We start from the raw sequence: 21,033 nt of genomic DNA on the forward strand, positions 1-21,033 counted from the left end.
TTAATTAGCATACGACGCAATGCCCACTGGGTAGCGCCGGCGCCTCACCCTGACCTAGAAGCAGCGAGAAAAACGTAGTAGATATATAAAGAAGAAAGAAACAGTTTTATGCGTCCGGGGGAAGCTCACCGCCGAGGCCACGCACGGGGTGTGCGTCACCCACAGCCCCGCCTCGGGGAAGGTCTGAGGGAAGGGCCGCCCGCGGCTCCAGCAGAGCCCCGCCCGCGAGTGGGGCGGGTGAGCCACCAGCAAGGGGGGGCGCCGCGTCTATACGACTTTAAGTGGGCCGGTCCGTGGGCAGGAGAAGCCGAGCAGGTCTCGCGTGGAGCTTCCACACTCCCCGGGATCCCGGCGGATGCTCGTGGCCCCGCGGTGCTTTGAGACAGACTCACGGCCGGCGATTGAGTCCAATGGGTGAGGTGGGGCAGCGCCCTACAACCCAATTCAGACTACTCTCCTCCGGACACCCTTTTCTAACCCCCCTCCATGACCTATTACGACACAAAAATAATCACAAAGACCGGATTTTTTTAAAAACTTTTCAACTTCTAATCTGTTGATTTCTCCCCCCTTCCTTTCTGCCACTCTTCACTCACAGCAGGTTGGGGTAGCGGCGCTGGGAGAGCAGCCGGGGTTGGTTGGGTCTAGAGGCAGCAGCCATCTGGGAAATGAGAGAGAGAGAGAGAGAAAGTGTCAGGGAAGGTTGTACCCCCAAAAATGTGGGCCTGCTGTCCTCAGGATGTCCTCCCCCAGGAGCATCCCCCACCATTTCCCTCCACCCCTTCCCCTGACATCACTGTCCTCCCCCAGTTTATTTTGTTATAAACACAAAATTCTTTTAGCCAGGGCTGGTATTTCCTATACCCCCCTGCCCACAGCAGATTGCAAGCTGTCTGGCATCACCCCAAAAGCCAGGAGCCACCCCCAGCCCTTATATCCAGCAACACCACCACCCCCTCCTCCCAGGGGATGCTCTCACCTGAGACACCTGGGCAGGGTTGAAGAGGGGGACTGTCCCCACCATTGGGGGAGATTTGTGGGAGCCAGTCTGGAAGGGGTGAAAGGAGAGAAACTTAGCAGCCACCCCCCAATTTCAGAGCCACCACAAGCAGAGAGGTGTCCTGGAGCCCCCCATCATGCTCAAATACATCTCCCTCCTCTCCTCACCTGCTCTCCTGCTGACTCCCCAGCTTCTGGATCCCACAAGCCTTTCACCTCAACAGACACTGGAGTAGCTGGAAAGGTATTTTCACCTTGCGTTCCTCCTGGGGCATACAACAACAACAAAAACCCACAACAGCATAAAATTCAGAGGAACAGCTTCTAACAGGCTGTCAGGGAGAGGGGCGAGGGGACCCACACAGCATTTACCAGGGTTTCTGGATGGAGGCTGAGCCAAAGGGCTTGTCCCAGATGCAAAAGGAGCATCGTGTGGCAATGGCGATGTCCGTTCCTGAAATTACATCCACCCATTTAGAGCAGAAGCTCCTTGCATGGTGAGAGGACCTCACCACCAGATGCCACACCACACTTTCAGGGTGCCGCTGTGCACCCGTCCTGCTGGAGAGGTACCCCAACAACTACAGGCACCCAAGCTAAGGGGGAGTACAGGGTCGGGCAAGCAACCCATGTCACAAAGATAAACCATTCGTAGAGCTCAAAATTAGGCAGGAGGCTGGACACCAAGCCTGTGAACAGTGTAAGAGGCCACCAGGGTCCCTTGGTCCCTCTCTGTTCTTCATCTCCTGCTAGTTTTGCAAGAATAACCCAAAAGTCCCTGTTCCAGGACTGTAGGTCATTCTCAACCAGGAGGAAACTTCCAGAGGAGGATCACACTCCAAATTCTGCCTCCAAGCCCATCATCATTCTGCAGTCAGAGATGTGATACCCCGAGGACTCAGCCAGGACCAGGATAACCACGCATAGCTGCTTCCCCTTCTCAGCTGCTTCCCCTTCTCTGCTGCACTTCCAATTAGAGGTTTTGCTTCCCTTCAGCTCCTAAAACCTGCCCGAGTGGTGCCACTTACAGCTGCTACTTTCCGCTCCAGTGGAGGGAAAGCGATCCTTGCCGCATTTGCCAAGCACTCAGAGGACCTCCCAGATCAAAGAGGCTTTATAAATTTACAATTACTGATTAATCAAGGATTCACTTCCAGGCTAAAAGGGCTCCCGGTCCCACTCTGTCCCCATACTGAGCAGCTATGGCCACAAAGAGCTATGACAAAGAGAGAGGTGGCCAATGGCACAGCCCAGCCACCTACATGAGGATGGAGAAATAGAATCATAGAATCATTTAGGTTGAAATCATTTAGGTTAGGATGACCCCCTTGGGATCATCGAGTCCAATAGTGGTTGACAGACGAGATGTATCACCTCTCCCCATAGCTGTAACCCTGGGTGTCACCTGGAGCCAGGACAGCCTTTCATCCCCTACCTCAGGTTCCAGCGTGGGGGAGTTCGGGACTGTCTCAGAGGAGGCTTTGGGAGATGATTCCTTGGTGGGTTTCGACCGAAACCAGCCAAACCACCTGAATCCGGAGCTCTGGGAAATGGAGGTTGTCACAGTCAATGGAAATGGGTGAGAAGGGGACCGTGGCCACCCAGACTCCCCCCACGCTGGCTGGGAACCAGCAACTTTTTGCCCAGGTCAGGGTAGGCTCAGCAGACATCAGGGACAGGCAAGCTCATAGCATGAGACCTCATGTCAGCTCCGGCTCACCTTATCCTCATCTGGCTTCGCCGCCTCTGCTGGTGCCGTCTCTTCAGTGGTGTCTTCAGCTGCACTTTCTGAGGAAGCCCGGCTGTCATCTCCCAAGGAGATGGTGGAGGTATCCGAGATGCTCCGAGTCCTTGCCTTTAACTCCTCCTGGCATCAAGATCAGAGCTGCCACTTGGTGTTCCCAGAGGAGCCACCCCAAGCGTGATCAGGGCATCCCTGGGACTCCTCTTCGCCAGGTTTAACAGGTAGCATCCCCAGGGAGGGACAGCACCCACAGTGGGGTGCAGCAGTCCCAGACATAGAAGGCTGGAGAGGGCTACTTCAGCCTGTAAGGTCCCCAAGGGGACAGCTAGCACCATGATGGGGGTTTCCACAGCAGTTAAGTGCGTGGAAGGACCCACCAGTGGGATCATCTCCCTGACCCCTCTGACTCACCTGCTCTGCTGGGAGGGATGGCTGCACCCCACCAGGGGACAGTGGGGCACCCCGGGGCTCCCCAGCTTCTCCTGCGCAACAGACAGAGGGACACAGTCAGGATTTGGCTCAAGGAGCTTCTGCCACATTGAGGTATTTTCAGTGCTTCTATCATTCCACCTCAGAGCAAGGCTTCACGTCCAAGATGACCCCCCAAAAGACACAAAAGACAATGCTGGACCCTGTTCCTGCCAGCACCAGGGAGTCAGCCACAAGGCTGCACTGGTGCATCTCAAAAACCTGCCTAGTGCTGCTGGACATGAAGCTGGTTTTCCCATCTGACAGCAAAGCAGCTGCTACCACCCCACAGCTGGCCTCCCGTGCTGCTTTGGACAAGGTCTTCCAACAATGAAGACCCACCTGCCCGGGGTAGGCAGCGCTGGTGGACACAGTTTGCATGGCTCTGCATGTGGGCAAGGTTGGAGGGAAACAAGGCAAGATGCTGGGTGAAGGCAGCAAGCATCCTTTGAAGTGACCCACATGCCACAGGGGATCAACACTTCCCCCAAGGGACACCCCATCCCACTTGCTTGTAACTGGGGACAGGCATTTTTGCAGAGGAACAAAGCTGGAGAACTTACCTGCCGTTGGCACCACCTGCAGAGGGGGTTCATCAAAAACCCCTCCTGGAGGGGTGGCCATCCCTGGGGTCACCGTGGGGGGCAACGGGTCTTGCTGAACACCAAGCAGTGGTGATGCTGTGACCTGAGCACGTGCTGGGGGCTGGAGAGACATGTCCTCATGGGAGCTGGGTCCCTGGGGTGGCACAGCCTGGTACCACTGGTCATACTGGAAGCCTTTGCTCTGAGGAAGCTCATGGCCAGGATCAGCATCTGAAAGAAAAAAACAAAACAAAACAAAAAACCACATCTCAGGAGTTTATTCTTGTGGTTATAATTTCATTGTGTTGTTGCACAGAATTCTCTCTTTTTTCCATTATACATCAGCAGAAGCCAGGGGGGGTGAGAAAGCAGGCAGGGCATGGTGTGGTAGCAGAGACCTTTCAGAGGCTTCAAGTAAGGTGGCCTGTGAAAAACAGAGGGGAAACCTCCCAGGAACGTGCCTGAGGTTGCAAATGAACTGGGAAGGGGAATGCTGTGGAAGCAGAGAGATCAAGCATGAGCAGCACAACCCCAGCAGTTCAAAAGAGCCTGGGGCCTCCAGCCTTTTCTTCCACTCCTGCTGCGCACCCCGAGCAGGAAAGAAAACTCCCCAGGAAGCCTCAAACCTTCATTCCTGCTCCGCAGGAGCACCTGTGGTTGAGTTTCTTGCTTTAGGCAGATTTATTCAGGGTTGGATTTTTTTTTTGTTTGAAAGGCAGGTTGAGCAAGCGGGGTTTGTTTTATTTAACACGCACACACATTACTCTGTCTGATGTTAGACACAGTGCAGCCAGCACACTGACGTTAGTACTAGGTGCGTGTCCTGCTTCTTCTTGCTCTGCAGCCTCTGGCCAGGAACATGCTGGGCAGTAAGAAGTTTCTCTCCCATCACCATCAGACACAGCCAGGCAGGACCCAGACCCCATGGGTCTAAGACTGGGGACAGACTTTGAAATCTCTTGGATGCGGAGCTACAAAACCCTTTGCTTTGCCTGCCAGCATCTCCTCCAGCCTACTCAGGGTTGGCTGCGCATCCTCAACCTGCTCCCTGCACAGCCTGGAGATGCTTGAGATCCACAGGGAGGAGGATGGATGCTCAACCCCATGCTGCCCGACAAGCTCAGCCGGAAAAAGTCAGGGAGGACAGCCCAGGCTGGAAGGATGGAGAACAAGATTGCTGTGACCACGTGGATCCCAGCTTGGCACCTTGGTTTGGGTTCTGTCTTTCCAAGATGGATGAATTCACACCAAGCCAGCTTTCTCTGCATGCAGGTCCCTCAGATGGTGACTCTGGATGGCCTTCTCAATAAACAAAAGGGCCAAGTGTCGAGAAAGCGAGCTGCAGAGACCACGTGGAGCAGACCTGGCTGCTCAGAGAAGCCATCCCATCATACCTGCCACTTTTTTTCCAGGAAAGGATGATCATAGCCTCAGCCCTGATAGCAGCAGAAGGCAATCAGGATTGATGATCCTTTTTACTGCCCGGGAGAGCTCTTTGAAGAGGAATTTGGCAGCAGCGGGGGAAAGCTGATAGGAAGAAACGGCTTGGAGGAATTTGTCATGTTTTATCCTGTCTGCACCAGCCTTTATTCTCCACCCATCGGTGCCGGCGTTCCCAGCAGAAAGCTAGATCTGAGCAGCAGTGAGGAGCCAGCAGGCTCTGCCAGGGCATCCTGCTGATGGAGGTGGCTGTGAAGCAACACTGATGGCTCACCTTCCCGTGACTTCCCCTGGATGGGACATCCCTATGGACATGCTGCCCCAGCTAGGAAAGAAAAGCCCTCCACCCCTTCCCTTGGCAGCCACCTAGGGGAGGCTTGTGTCCCTTATCTTGAAGTGTCTTGACTCTCTGGGTGGACTGTCACTGGAGGGGACTCTTGGGGTCACCAAGAGGGGATAAAAGAGGCAGCAGGGAAGGGGAAAGGCTGGGGCTTCACCAACAGGCCTGCTGCAGCCTGGCACGCAGAAGGACGAGCTCCTTCCCAAATCTTTTGCTTTGCAAGTGTGAAATCTCCTTAGTTCAGCTCCAATTTGCATCCTCAGAGGATTGCCTAGGAATGGGGCCATCTCCCCTGAGGCTCGGCCAGGAGCCACGTGCTTCCTCCAGCCACCCGCCCCCCGGCTCCCCTTCTCCTCCCACAGCACCCACAGGGACTGCCGAAGCTGCAGTAATTAGGCCCAATTACTGAGTCTTCCTATGAAGGGCACGAGCATCAACCCTTATTTGCAGCCCAGACCAGAGGGATGCATCCAGGCAGGAGCAAAATTCCGAGCTGTGGGGGAATGAAAGGAGCAAGGAGCAGGTGCTGAGAGATGCTCTGGGGAGCAGGGAGCTGCCTCCCAGCCCATGGCAGCACAGCTCCACGTGCAGAAAAGCCCACTGTGGCCATTGCAACCTGCTGCTTCGTTTTCTTTACCTGCTGTCGCTGCAGCATCCCAGGAGAGGTCTAGCTGAGCAGGTGCCACCTCTGAAGGGAGGTTGTCTTCCACCTGCAAAGGAGTCAGAAGGAAAACATGATAAAACAGATGGGAAAAAGGATGACACAGGGAAAAGACTGAAGAAATTATGAAGCCAACGTAAAGGAAAGCATGATGCTGATGTGTCTGGGCCTCACAACCTACCCCAGGCTGCAGGAGCCCAGGTTATGGGTGAGACCCATACCAGCATGGTGACAGCTCTCCCCCAGCAAGTGAAGGGGGCTGCAGCACCACCACCACGCTGAGAGCAGGCAGGAGGGGAAATTGAAGAGAGAGGCACAAGAGGGCACAAAACCAGAAGTAGACATGAAACCTGAACGAAGAACATTAATCCGAGGACCAGACTGCAGTTAAGGGTCCTGAGAGCACAGAGCTGCAAGGTGATGTCCTGCTAATGCCCTCTGCAATATCCTCACCACAAAGGAGACCATCAGCCCTTGACTGCCCTCCTTGAGCCAAGACAAGGAGTGTTTTGCCCCCTGGGAAGCTCTGCAGCCCTCACAGCTCAAGCCCTCAGGTGCAACAGCAGAGACCACATCTCTGAGCTCACAGGCCAAGGGGAAAGGCACCTGGGTAGCAATGCCCTTTGAACCCCCAGACCTGTCCCCTTGGATTCAGGGAAGAGGAGGAAGAAGAGGAGTCCTCAACACAGAAAGGACATGGACCAGCTGGAACAGGTGCAGCAGAGGGCCATGAAGATGATCAGAGGGATGGAGCACCTCTCTTATGAAGACAGGCTGAGGGAGCTGGGATTGTTCAGCCTGGAGAAGAGGAGGCTCCGGGGAGACCTTATAGCTACCTTTCAATATCTGAAGGGTGCCTATAGAAGAGCTGGGGAGGGACTCTTTGCCAGGAAGGGTAATGATAGGACAAGGGGAAACGGTTTTAAATTGGAAGAAAAAAAGATTCAGATTAGATCTCAGGAAGAAATTTTTTACTATGAGGGTGGTGAGACACTGGAACAGGTTGCCCAGGGAAGTTGTGGATGCCCCATCCCTGGAAGTGTTCAAGGCCAGGCTGGATGTGGCCTTGAGCAACCTGCTCTAGTGGGAGGTGTCCCTGCCCAGGGCAGGGGGGTTGGAACTAGATGATCTTTGAGGTCCCTTCCAACCCAAACCATTCTATGATTCTATGATAAGATGCTTCCACAGATGAGCTACAGTGCAGACCAGCTGCCCCTCCCGGCATCCCCACTCCTCCTCACCTCCCACTCCTGGCAGCAGGCTCGGAGCTGTACCAACCAGTCGGGCTCCAGTGTCTGGTCCTGTTCTGGCATCTCCAGGAGCAGTGGGTCGGAGAGCTTCAGCCGCTCGGCTAGCTGCAGAGCCAGGAAGGCATCACACATTTCAGCTCCACAGGGGGAGAGACCAACCCTGGCAGCAATTGCCCGTGGCTGGGCACACAAGCCCAGGGGAAAAACAGCACCAGAGCTGCATTTCCAACACCAGCCTCTTCCACAGGATTTATTCCCTCTCCTGCATTGCTGCTGAGAGGGGCTGGCCCACCCCGTGCCCCGCAGAGAACCTCCCAGCAGGGCCATCTCCACAGAAAGGTCAAAGTACCCATATCAAAGATGCTCTTCACATCAGAAAGGCAGGTAACTATTACCACCCTTTTCTCCTCTGAGGTAAATGAGCACCTTTAATCCCACACTTGACAGCTAGTCCAGGGCACCGGTGGGTTTGCAGGAGCTCTGGGGACAGCCCAGCTCCCAGGAGCTGTGCACCAGCCCGGTACCTGCCCCGCGAGGATGGATGGGAGCCAGCAGGGTTTGAGCTAAGGGCTCACCCGGCCCTTCCCTCACCCAGCTTTGCAGCAAGAATTCCCATCACTAATAACCACACAGAAAACAAATGCAGGGCTGGGAGGGACCCTCTGGGGTTGCCAACGCTCAATAAAATCCTGCGTGCCCACGCCAGCCCATGCAGCCTGCGTTTGTCTGATTTGCACTTACAAATCTCCAAGGAGAAGATTTCACAGCCTCCCAGGCCTGTCCTGGTACTTAATGTCCTTAGAGCTAAAGAGTTTTTTTTCCTTAATATCTAAGTGAAATCTTCCCTGCTGCAAATTAAGCCTCCGGTTCCTGCTCCTGCGGAAGCTGTGGGGACAGCAAGGCACCATTCCCCGAAAAGCAGCCTCCTGTGTGCCAGAGGGCTGTTATCGCATCCCCCATAGCCCTTCCTCCCCCACCATATCTCGCCTGGAAAAAAAAAAATAACCCCGAGGCCCTCTTCAGAGGTCATTTTCCCCTCTATCTCTTATCACCCCTGCTCTTCCTTTCTGCACTTGCTCCAATTTGGCCCTGTCGCTGAATGCAGCATCTCAAACGGGGCACGGTGCCCCAGCCAAGACCCCCGAGACCTGAGCATGGGGGGGATTATCACCTCCTTGTCTCACACATGCCGTTCTTGCTCTCACAGCCCAGAATAACATTGGATTTTTTTATTTTTTTTTTGCAACAGCATCCTGTTATGTTGCTGCTTGGTATTTTTTCCATGCTCCGCTATCTCCCCCAGGTCCCTCTCTGCAGTATTGCTGCTGCCTGTTTAATTTCTCTTGCCAGAGAGGGGTCCGTGCCACCCTGGCTGCAGCCATCTCGAATACAAGGGGCTCCAGCTACTGTCAAGAGAGCAAGAGGCTCTTCTGGGGTGACCCAACCCACCAGCCCAGGGTGCGATGGAGGGCTCCCTGCAGAGATAAATCAGTCTGGATGAATTTCCTGGACAAAGGCGTGGTTTTAAGACAGCTGGATGAGGAGAGATGACATTCACCTCTTCATCCAAGCCTTTCCTGAATTTCCTCTTGCTGGTATCGACCCACTTCTTGCAAATTTATCAAGCTCCCTCCCAGACCCTTTGCGCTGATTTCCACGCTTTGCTACTAGGCTGTCTCATCAAGGGCCACCAAAAGCCATCCAGAGGTGACTTAGCAGCTCAGCCACCCTCCACAGCCACAGAGGTCTCATCTATCCAGCCCACCCCACATCAACTGTTTCTTCCTATTGCCAAAATTGTTCAAAACAGTCTAAACCAATAGAGAAGACACTTCCCATCTCCAGGAGGTTACAATGAGACACGACCCACGCAGCCGGAGCCCAGCTGAGGACAAGGGCCAGCCACAACCACAGTAACCCAGCCAGGAGCTTGCACTACCAGACCCCACCATCCTGTCTCTTTGCAAACATACATGTGTTCATCCTAAATCAATTGCAGGAAAGAGGAAATTATAAGCATGATTACTCCTAAACGGGGGGAATGTTTAATCCAAAAGCTAATGTGCACTTTGATCCAATATTAATGAACCAGCACCTGGTTGTATATCGTCCCCAGCTTCAAAAGAGGGGAAGTCTTAATCAAACACTAATGTGTATCATAATTTGTAACACAGTCTAAAACATCAAAGACAAGAGTGTCTACGAATGCACTAGTTTTTCAGATGAAAGTGTTTTCTCCCAGGAGAAGCATTATCCCCAGCAGAACGGTAGATCTGAAAGGCTGTTAGACAGTAAATAGGCTTCGACAATGGGGTGGGGGGGACTGTGCCAGCCCAGTTCTGGGCAATTTCTACAGTGCCTGCTTCAGACAGGCGTCCCTGCTGCCCCTCATCTTACAGCACGACAGCTTTTGCCCCCTTCCCAACGAAGGAAGGTTTCGAGCAGCCTCGGCACTGCCCCAGTGATGCACATGGGGTGGGCATACCTGCCTTCCTGAGAGCCCAACCTGCTCAGAGGACCTGGGACACTTTGCTTGTGCCCTCTCTGCCCCAGCACCCCACTCATGAAGTGGAGGAGCTGGGCTCAGGGCTACAAGCTGGGACACGCTTCTCTTCACTGTCACCCCTAAAGAGCCCTCAGCAAGGTAGATGCAGCCATGGGATGATGTGCTGGAAGGGAAATGTCAAACGCTCACACTTCACCTTCTTAAGTCTGTTCCATTTAGAATTTCAAAAAGCCCGTCCAGAATAGAAAACGTTATTTGCTTCCAAATAACTCTGCTCCTACTTGGCACTCAACACAATTCCTTTGTTTCCTACCCTAAATCCGTGGTATTAGAGACCTCACGGAGGTGTTGGCTTTGCTGTGCTCAGAACACGTCAGGCAGAAAAACCTGGGGGGGGGCTTACTCAGAGCTGCCAAGCACCCACAGCCATGGGGAAACCTCAAGGATGCTTCCCACCACACCGTGTCCTGAATGGGTACCACCCTGCCAAGGATGTAGGGAGGTACAAGACTCACCTTCATCACTTGCTGGGCCAGGACAGGGTGGCTGGCAGGATCCTGGTCCAGGAGCACGGTGGCAATCTGCTCACAGTATTGCAGGGCCTGTGCTGGGAGTCCATGGTCAGCCAGGCGAGAGGCGTAGAGGAGCTTGTACACCTCAGGAGAGGAAAGCAGAGCAGATGTAGGTGAGTGAGGAGACACTCATGACCACGAGTCTCCCCTGCTGTGGTGCTGGCATATCACCTCAGCATGACTCAGAGCACCCTGGGTCACGGGTCTCATCACCCAGAGGTCACTTGCAACTTGGGGACACCCCACCCATCCCCACGGGGCAGCCCAACCATGCTCCCCAAATCATGGTGCTGTCACAAGGCCAGCCCATCATCTTCATTCATCCATCTGTTTTGTGCAGTGCCCAAGGCAGCAGAAGCCAGGTGCTTATTTGCAATATGAAAAGCCTATCCATTACCCAAGGAGCTGGAGGGGAGCCAGGAGGGGACCTGAGCAAGCACCAGTCAAATGCACCATGCCCCAAAACCTGCCCAAAGCCCTGCCCTGGATGAGCCCCTTGGCCGGGGCAGCCCTCCCCATCACTCCCGAAACCCAGCGAGGGGACAAGCCTTGGAAAGCAGCCTGAATCCCTGGCTTCAGGGGGGTGGACACATGGTTTTAGAGCAGGTCTGAGCTGCTACAGCAGATGAGCTTGTGCATCTCCGCTACCTGGAAGGGGAGCAGGAAGTATTTGGGCTGTCGTAGCTGCTGGCAGTACTCAAAGATTTCCATCCGCTGGATGATCTCCGTCCTGGCAAACTGGGCAAATGCCTGACTGCAGAGGAGAGGAGATGTTCAGCAAACTGGAGCAGAGTTCTCCCCCTAGACAGCCCCACAAACAAATTCACAGCTCCACCACTGTGCCAGCCTGCAGCTGGGGGGGCCCAGAGCAAAGCTCACGTTAAAAGCAGGATAAACCAACAACCAGGAATTGATTTTGCATAAAAGTACGATCCCAGGGATGGGGTCTCCTTCCCAGGAGAAGGTAGGACACGTCACTCTGGCAAGAACACAGCCTCCTGGGCTTGCTCACCGGTGGCTGCTGCCCAGCAGAGCCATGCGGTCTGCCTTCACCCCGAAGTAACCAAAAGGAATGTCTGCCATCAGGTAGCAGAAATGAGCTGCTTCGACTGCTCCCTTGCCAGCTGGATGGGAAGGAAAAAAAAAAAGCAAACACTTAGTCCTAAAAGAGAGGTCACCATGTGGTCAGTTTTCTTTTGGAGGTCCCAAGTTCACAAGAAAGCCCAAAACCAGCCACTCCCCTTTTCTTCCCTGTCCATGCAGACCCTAATCCCTCCCTTCTCCCAGTTTTGTTGCTTTCCCTAATTGCTGATTTCTGTACCTAGAAGGGGGGTTCAGTTCAGCTGTAGGACCAGGGGAGCCTGAGCAGGGTCTAGCTCCAGCTTCAACTCTGCAAGGTGCCACTATTGGCATGAAATCCCCCAGGGTCCTTGCCACTAGGAAAAAGTCTCAGTCCCTGCAGTTACATATGCCCTGCCTGGGTCCATCTGCTACAGGTGTCTCCAAAAGAGCATCTGATGGATATGCCTGAGCATGAAGGACAGTAGGATCCACCAACGCCTCATCCTTGCCACCGCACAGACACTGCAGCTCTGGGGGTACAGGCATGCACACCCCATCTCAGCACCAACGTACACCCGTGCCAGCATGGACACGTGTGGTGACATGTTTAGCCACTACTACAAGCCAGCAGGAACATAATTGCTCACAGCGGCCTCGGCTCACCCAAAGTGTCTCCCATGGTGACGATGGCTCGGTGATTCAACTCCATGTCTCCAACCTTGTTGGACAACAGCACGGCCAGGTGGGGCCTCCAGTCTCCCCACGTGGCATCACCACAGCACTGGAGGAGATATGAGGAAAGCAAAGGTGAGCAAATGTAGTCACCACAAAGTGGGTGTCACAGGCAGGTGACAGCACAGGGGTACATGTGCCAGGGCAAGCCTCTTGCTCACGGACCAGAGCTGCCTGAGGGATCCTTCCTGACATGAGCTGGAAGAAGGTCTGCAGGGGGTCATTGGTGGCCAACGTGCTGGTGAATCTGTGAGGAGACAGCAGAGACAGGGCTGCTGTGCCGGGACCCAAAACTCTCATTCACCCCCAAGGGCACGTCCCAAATGCCCCAGAAAAGCAGTGTCCTGAGGAGTTTCCCAGAGAAGGCAGACAGGATCACCAGCCTATGAAGCTGATGATCTGCATTACCTCCAGAGCAGGCAAGTCTCCAGAACAACGCTGGATAAAACCTCCTTAAAAGGATTCAGGTTGCACGAGACAGAAAATTTCTGCTTAACTCTCCCTGAAGGGATCAACCCAATCCAGACTAAGCACATTAATTCCACCAGAAAATGTTCATACGAATGGGATGAACAGCTCAGCCTGGGCTGGATCACAGTGAAAATGGTTCAGCTCCACCTACTCCGATGGCTGCCTTTGCTAGGACAGCAAAGGCGAAGCTGAAGACTCAGAATAAATTAATTCCACATCTGCAGGGAATGGTTTTCCTTCTGCTTTCCAGCCCCCACTTGGTTTCTCCTCTACATCAGGAAGCCCAAAGGACTCAGGCTCACCCGGATGGATGCCCCCTCTCCCCTTTGCCCCCTCTGAAAGGGTCCAGCTGAAGTCAATTCTCTTTTTTCAGTGCACTGGGGCTGAGAGCACCTGAAGGGGTAACATGGTTGGCGAAAACAGCCACAGAACATCATACCTTGCTTTAGCTTCTTCAACTTACCCAGTGAGCACCCAGCTGTAGGTCCGAGGGTCCATCTTGCTGGAGAGAAAGAGGGCATGGCCCCACAGATGGTTTCTCATGGCCCAGACCAGAGCATCCTGGGCAGGGAAGAAAAAGGGTTTCACTGATGCTGTTTTTCACTGCCCTCCTCCACTGCCAGGGGACCCTCTGCTTATCCAGCTCAGAGAGGAGACCCAATGTCTATTCTGGCTTTAACTAATACCCTCCAAAAAGCTCTTCCATATTCACATCCCTTTATCTTTTTGCTTGGCATAATGACAAGAACTGGGATCTTCATAACAATATCGTCTTCCTGGATTTTTGGGTCTGCACTGCCTGTTAGCTCTCAATGCCACTGCTGTGGGATTCCAGCCTGTGCACCCAAGCTTCTCTGCATCCAACCCTCCTCTCTCCCTGTGCCTTTGGTATCCCTTGAGATCATATAACTGCAACTAAACCCACAGTGATTGTAAAAGCTTCTACATCTTGTCTTTGCTTGGGGCCCCATCCCATTTCCCAGTGGGGGGAAAACACTGCTGTAAGCCCTGTTGTAAAAACTTGAAGGCTTGATCCCACAACCACAAGGCATCTCTTGACCATTCTTCCCTTCAAAACCTGCCTGAAGAGGCCAAAGGAGCCAAGAAGAAAAAAAAAAGTCAGCCCTGTCCTGGATCCCACTCACCACTTACTTTCTTCCTGCCGTAGTAGAGGAGCTTGGTGAATTTCTCCACTATCTGTGCCTGTGTCTCCACGACGGGAGGTACCTCCCCTGTAATGAGGTCCAGTGTCCCCGGCTGACGTGACATCCACTCATCATCTGTCAGGCCGATCAGGTTTGCTGAAGGGTTTTGCCTCTTGTACTTCTCTTGGCGCCTGCAGTCCTGCATCAGCAGCTCAGCCGTGTCTGAGCCCACCATGGACTGCAACAGGGAAGGAGAGGAGCAAGGCCCTTGGAGGCTGCCCCATGAGCAAAGGCTGATGACGCTTCCAGTCCAACACCCTTACACTTGTGTGCTCATCCTAACACATCTCCCCAACACCACCAATCTTGGCCACCAGCATGCAGTTTTAGAGGGCAAAGGATTCAGCACAACTAGCAAGACCCTCACAGCACTTACTCTGAAGATCTTACTTGTTTCCAACAAGCAGCCCCAGATTAGATTGGGTGGATTTCGTTGGGTTAGGAGAATAACCCCCTTTTAAGCATACGTGCTGCCTCCTCCATGAAGGTGGCACCAGTCCCTTTCACAGCTGCTATAGCATTGGGTTGTTGGTAGTTCACAAGGATGAAAAGCAATCACAGAGAAGGGTTTGCTCCAAAGACCCAGGCAATATCAAATTGATTGACAGTAGTATGGGAATGGGATTTTAAGGTACACTTCCCCTGAAAATAGCAACTGGATGAAGACACACCCAGGGGGCATATAACTTGTCCCACTTCTAAGATCAAAAGGGCCAGCAACTTCCACAGGACACCTACCCCATTCTGCCGGCAGAGGAGGACCAGGAGTTTCCAGAGAAGAGCTGAATCTCTGCCTCTCTGTGTTGAGAGATCACAGCTTGTGGCTATCTTCTGCTGGCAAAATGTCATCACGTCCACCTTGTGTAGATCTTCCCTACAGCAGCGAAGAAAGGCATCAAAAGAAACCCAAGGCAAAGCAATCTAGGACATCATTCAAACTCAAAGGATCCCCAGGTTCACTGATGGGGATGCCAAAGATTCAAAGGGAGAGATGGAGGAGAGAAGATCCCCAGTGCTAATGACCGTATACCACATTGGCCACATGAGGCTCAAAAATGCTAAAAATGTTATCATTATTATGACTTTTTGCAGATTTTTGTGTTTCAGGGATGCAGAGTGCATCTCAAACCCCCTCTCTGCCCTCCTGATAATATTTTCATCCATCCATCCGCCAAGAACCTCAGTTTTGCTTTGCTGTGCTGTTGTTACAGCCATGGATATCCAAAACTGCAGGAGCAGGCACACATACAGGCAGTATCTTTTCTTTAACTGGCATAGCAAGGAGAGAAAGACACGCTTGTGAACACATAAACCCTTTGGGTCTGAAACAGAAGTAGAAACCTTTAAGCTATGCGCAAGCCAAGCAGAACTGCTGTCTTACAATACAATAATCAGACATTTGGAAAGAAAAGGTGCCTGAGACACAAGATCAGCTGGGGGACAGGGACTGGGGATGGAGATGCTGATCCTGACTCAATCACACCCACATATCATATGGAAATTCCCAATGTCCCATTCAGCACAAGTGGTAACCTCCAGGTCTTCCACCCAGCTTCTGGGGATACACAGCTCTCCTGCTCAGCAAATGGCTTTCCTCCTCCTGCACACTCCTTTTCTCTCCCCACTTGGGTTGTGAGCCACCAGAAGACACACTGGTATAACCAGTATGATACAGAGACAACCTGATGCAATATCCCATGATTCATCCCCAGGCTCACACTGGATGAAAGCACATACTGGGGCTGATTCCACCGTGCTCGACAGTCTCAAGGGACAAAAACATCAGAAAAAGCTAAGCCACAGGTTGACCCAGGGCTTTAGACATCCAAAGGGATCTCCCAAAAATCAGTTTTCTGTGACACTAGTACAAAATAAGGTCAGACATACAAGCCACACTAAACCCACACCCTATGAATATTCAAAAAGACCATCTCCCACAGTCCAAACCAACCTACACCACAGCAAAGGGGCTCGGTTCCCAGTCTGAACCCAGACTTGGCCTTTGCAGATATCTCAAAACCATGGGGACCCTAAAGTTTGCCTTGAGCTCATGTCTCCTCCCAAAGGAGAGGTACTCCCAGGACAGCCATGCACCAGAACAGCCAGGATGAGACAGGTCCTGGACCTGCCAGTGTGACATACCTGGCCAGGGGCCCTGGGAAGGCCTGTAGTTCCTCCAGCTCTTTTGTGTCATGAAGAATTACCTAAAAAACAAGAGAAAATTTGGCAGCTAGACTCCAGCAATCAGGCCAGCCCCAGCTGGGCTAACTGAAAGTCAGTGCCTTGGCTGAGGGTTCAACAGTGCTGGTGAACACACTCTCTGTTCTGTCTTAAAGAAACTCGAGAGCATAGACCCTAAACCATCACATGGACCCCAGTGCTAAGGTCCAGGAAATAACACCTGTTGAGATGGCAGTAGCTGCCTCTGGGAGGCAAAATAGGAGACTGAAAGCTGTGGTAGGCACAGGAGATGCATACAGCCTCTATATTGGAGCACCTCAGAAAATGTTAAGGTCCAGGAAATAAACACCTGTTGAGATGGCACTAGCTGCCTCTGGGAGGCAAAACAGGAGATTGAAAGTTGTGGTAGGCTCAGGAGATGTATACAGCCTCTATATTGGAGCACCTCAGAAAGGTGAGCAGATTTATCCTTCAGAAAGGCATGGATCATGTCTGTCCCTATCAGAAGGGATCACTGTGAACAGGTCACAGACGACAAGGGTTATGGAGCTGAAGGAGTTGCACAGATGCCACTCCTCGCATCTGGCATTGTGGCATAGACTGGCATGATGCAGACTCAAGAGTCCATGTGGGCTGGAGATAAGATGGTAGCGAGGGATGGGAAGGCTGCTAAGGAGGCTGTTTGAGTGACAAATGGTGTTTGCATCCCTCAGGGCAAAAGGAGCCACTCCAGCAAGGGGACCGAGAGCGATCTGGGGTGTGGGGCTGTGGCATACCTCTAGGCTGTGTAGCTGGACATGGGCTAGCTGTCCCTTGGCAGGGTGGTGGGGACACACCAGCACCAGCTGGCCTCCGGCTCCAAAGCACACAGCCACGTGCGGCAGTGAGAACTTGAGGGGCACCACCGGGGCTGGGGTGGATACCGAGGGACCTCCTGCAACAACACACAAGCCAGCATGAGTCCCCTCACCCTGACCCCCAACACCACATGCACTATGGAGGACGTAACCAGGTCCCAACCTGCCCCCCTGCAACTCAAGTAGCCCTCCACTGACCTCCCCAACGCACAAGAACCATCTCCTAAAGCAGAAGGCATGCATGGCAGCTCCTGCTCCTACTAGGGCAGAGCCACCGGACCATGCACCCACCCCACAGCACCCTGGTCATGCCTGACACCTGCACAGCCTCCTCCAGGACAGCACCAAGCTGTAAGACAGCAAATCTCCTAGTGCCAGCCATTTGATTCCCTGCTCCCCACTTGTCGGATGGGGGCCAGGGCTCCATCAGACCTCACCTGCTTGTGCCAAGCTCCAGGTCCCTGAAAGCATGGGGTCGTAGTGGTCGGCACTGTCATGGATGTACTGGCTGAGCTCGTGGCTGCTGGAGCTGAGTCCTGACTCACGGTACTGCAGGAGCAGGTTGGGCTGGCCCGAGGGCTGCAAGAAAGAGAGAAAACACAAATCTGGCTGAGAAACTAGGGATATCACTGCTTTTCTGCTTCCAGGGTAGTGGGACAGGCTCTGCTGCTCCATAAAACCCCCCAGCAGGAAGAGCACAGCACAGCTGATTCCTGTCTAAGCAACATCTCTCAGCACCTCTCTTCAGCATCTTAGGTTCATCATGGCACGTGCCCTGGTCATACCCAATGACCAAAATAATTTACACCAGCCACTGGTCTAGCCCAACAGCTTTCCTAGCCCTAGCACGGACTCCCCAAAAGAGTCACAGTGCTTGGAAATCCAAAAAAAAAGCTCTGCCCAGGAGCAAAACCACCAGAGCAGCTTTCATTTGATCTTTTAATTTGCTCTTTGCAAAACACAGTGATCAGGACACGAGTGTGATGGAGCAGACCTTGGTGGACAGAGCTGAAAACAACACACAGATTTCAGCTACCTAGGGAGGATGCAGGAGGGCCATCCCACCAGCCCTGGATTTCTGTCTTGTTCTTGGTCCCATTTGGGAGCAGTGTACAGCCCCACGCCTGGGGGAACAACAGCCCAGCAGATAGACTTCCATAAATACTAATAACCCACTATAATAATCCCCAGAGACTGTTAAGTAGTGAGTACAACATAACAAAACAGCCCTTTTCTCCTCAGCTTCCTTCCCAGCTGGAGGAGGGACACACGGATTGCTCTCAGAACCTCTAGGAGACCCCCAAGACTTTTGTCCTCCACCCCAACCCATCTCAACATTACCTCTCGGGACTGGCCACCAGCCTCCCCTGAATCACTGCCAAGGGTTTCTCCCCCTGCCCACTCAGGACGGGCAGCTGAGACATATCTCTCCTTGGAGGAGTCATAGGTCTGTGTCCTGCAGAAGGGAGCAAAAGAAAATGCCCTGAAGGTCACAGATTTTTGGGAGCAGCCACAAACTCACAAATTTTGCAGTAGATTGTTGCACCATCTACTGGTGACCTCCCACCCTTACCTGTCCTGCCCCAGGGGGGGTGTGGCGAGGTTGGGGTGGTAACCCCTGTAGTAATGTTGGTCCTGGTATTTGGAAGTCTTGCCATAAGGCTCTCCCCGTCTTAGGTCTAGAGAGACAATCAAGATTTAGTGTTGCCCCTCCAGAGCAACAAGCCATAATGAAATTGCAAAAGAAAAGCAATGAGTCAGACAATTTGCCATGCACACCCCATTTGCTTCCAAATTAACCCAGCAAGTTGGAAGTATAACAAAGCCCTGTACATGTTTGCCAACACAGCACTGATGTCCTTCCCCTCCTCCCCTTTTCTTCAGCCCAGGAATTCCAGAAAGACCAAAACCAAGGCCCTGACCACCCTGATCACACAGCACCATTGGCATCATCGAGTTCAGCCTGGAACCAGGTTCTTAGCCATGCAGATCAAGATTAAATGTTCTCTTGGGCCTACCCAGTTCCTGCTTGCATCTCCCAAATTCAAACTCAGGGCAGTGCTGCAGGGGCACAACAGCACTGATGGCCCAGGAGCATGGGCTGGAGTAAACCCTAGGACAACAACCTGCCCTAGAGGAAGTATTGCTTCTTCTGCAAGCAGTAAGTTGCCTCCATCCCCAGACCCCAAGGAGAAGCGCATACCACTGTCACCCTGCCAGGTCACTGGCCGCCACTGGTGGCTTTGGTAGGCATAGTCATCCCCGTAGTTGGCTGCTGGATACTGCCAGTGGGAATCTTCATATCCTTGCCTGAAACACAACACATTCTTAATCTGCAAAAGAAAGGGCACCGCTGCAGGTTCTGGACTACATCCAGGGTTAGGTTCATGCCTGGACAGGATCTTTGGAGGCAGAAAGGGTGGTGGAGACAAAGCCAGGTCCCCTGCCCAGGTTCCTTGCTCAGAGGCAGGAGCAGGAACTGGTCCAGCATCACACCTGGAAGGAGCAGCAGGAGGTTTGGATCCTTTCCTATCCCCATCTATGGGAAAGCTGTCCTCTGCAGTTTCAAGAGATGCACAATTTCAGCTCAAAGGTGTGGACTTGTCAAGGAGATTAACTTTCACCCGTGTTTTAGGAGAGGTCCCCCCCACAAAGGCACCTTCTCCACCAAGTTCTGGAGCTGCCATGTTCACCACACAGCTCAATGCAGATCTCCCCTTGCCCCAGAGCCCACCCCAAGCTGCCTGCCCTGCACAGCTTAACCCTTTATAATTTGCACAGTGATTTGGTCAGCCCCGTGCAACGACCCCCTTCTCCGTGTGAGCATCACACAGCCTCAGCACAAAACCCTGCCTATCCACACCGTAACTCGCCAAGGGCAATAACTCAGGCAAATCAACCCAAATTTGCTGGAGCACTCGAAGCTCTCTCAGCACTGAGAGCATCCTCTAGCTCACATTTTATCCTTCCACCCTCCGCTGTTTCAGCAGCTGAGCTTGCAAGCTCCCTTTTGCTCCTATATTGCCATTTATATTTTTATTGTTCACCTTGCACTTAGTAAAAAAAGAACTGCGTTTAATCAAACCTTCAAGAAAAATGCACCTCGGGACCGAGATGAAGCCTGTAAAATGGCAACTGCAGAAGTCACAGCAATAGGAAGAAATCGGAGCTGCAACTGTTATGCAGCCTTAAATATAGAAGTCACCAGCTGTTTTAATAGCTGGGCATCTCCTGATCATTCACTGGCTCCTTGAGGCTGCTCGCTCCTTCCCCTATGCAGTTACAAGGGGAGGACCCACGTGGCAAGCCCACGAGAGCAGTCAAATGGTCAAACCTGATTTTAAGAAGGTTTAGAAGGAAGGGGCTCAGCATGAGCGTTGCAACGTTGGGTGGCTCTCACCTGGAGTATGGTCTGTTTTGGTGGCTGCTTCCATAGTACTCAGCCCGGGAAGCTGGTCTGTGGGCATCCCTCCGGGGGTGGTGGCCCTCATCCCAGGGATGGCTGGGGAGGTGGCTCCCATCCCAGGAGCCAGGCCGAGGAGGGGGCTCCGCACGGAGGAGCTGCCTCCTGGGCTGAGGTGGGGGACCATGGGGCACGTCTCCCCGTGTCCCCTGGGCTGCCTGCCTCTCCCATGGCTGGGGTGGCCCGGCAGGGGCCCAGGGGTCCATCACAAGCTTGCCAGCGAGATCCTCTCCAGTTTTGGGGTGGGAGGGGAGGTTCGGTCCCAAATGGTTTTAGTGACCTGCAAGCAAAGAGATAAGTCACAGCGCATTTGATCAGCGGCTTTTCACCCCCCAACCAAAGGCCCTGTGAATCATAGAATCGTCTAGGTTGGAAGGGACCTTAAAGATCATCTAGTCCAACCATCAACCTAACTCTGACAAAAAAATAAGAAATAAGCAATAAAAAAAAAAACTAAACCATATTCCTGAGGACCATGTCAACCCGTCTTTTGAACAC

The 21,033-nt window shown here is 53.0% G+C and overlaps 2 protein-coding genes across 2 annotated transcripts in view; both read right to left on the reverse strand.

Moving 5' to 3' along the window:
* Positions 1–525: 525 nt before the first annotated feature.
* On the reverse strand, positions 526–20,789 carry SEC16B (SEC16 homolog B, endoplasmic reticulum export factor). The gene is made up of 25 exons (XM_014943382.1): positions 20,473–20,789; positions 19,276–19,382; positions 18,646–18,751; positions 18,414–18,528; positions 17,510–17,651; positions 16,992–17,149; positions 16,177–16,238; positions 14,773–14,908; positions 13,982–14,212; positions 13,293–13,390; positions 12,524–12,605; positions 12,290–12,407; positions 11,577–11,688; positions 11,213–11,318; positions 10,508–10,648; positions 7,478–7,591; positions 6,213–6,285; positions 3,775–4,026; positions 3,155–3,225; positions 2,720–2,866; positions 2,435–2,542; positions 1,372–1,453; positions 1,168–1,265; positions 980–1,048; positions 526–661 (listed from the first exon to the last, which is right to left on the reverse strand). Exons 1-25 carry the CDS (start codon positions 20,739–20,741, stop codon positions 593–595), a joined length of 3,066 nt encoding a protein of 1,021 aa, XP_014798868.1. The 5' UTR covers positions 20,742–20,789; the 3' UTR covers positions 526–592.
* The window catches only part of LOC106888819 (protein transport protein Sec16B-like), an 11,504-nt gene continuing 11,211 nt past the window's right edge, over positions 20,741–21,033 (reverse strand). The window contains exon 10 of the mRNA XM_014943324.1: positions 20,741–20,815. Within this exon, the coding sequence (XP_014798810.1) occupies positions 20,741–20,815 (75 nt within the window). The remainder of the gene's footprint in view (positions 20,816–21,033) is intronic.

This window comes from Calidris pugnax, unplaced genomic scaffold (assembly GCF_001431845.1).
Source record: "Calidris pugnax isolate Ruff unplaced genomic scaffold, ASM143184v1 scaffold63, whole genome shotgun sequence".
Taxonomy (NCBI): domain Eukaryota; kingdom Metazoa; phylum Chordata; class Aves; order Charadriiformes; family Scolopacidae; genus Calidris; species Calidris pugnax.

What these genes read in the sequence shown, in the direction of transcription:
- SEC16B (XM_014943382.1), bottom strand. Translation starts at nt 20,741, where the DNA reads ATGGACCCCTGGGCCCCTGCCGGGCCACCCCAGCCATGGGAGAGGCAG. An exon ending in CTGCTGGGCAGCAGCCACCG is followed by an intron (nt 11,319 to 11,576) that starts GTGAGCAAGCCC and finishes TCTCCTCTGCAG; the next exon opens with TCAGGCATTTGCCCAGTTTG. An exon ending in TGGCCCAGCAAGTGATGAAG is followed by an intron (nt 7,592 to 10,507) that starts GTGAGTCTTGTA and finishes CTGGCTCTGCAG; the next exon opens with CTAGCCGAGCGGCTGAAGCT.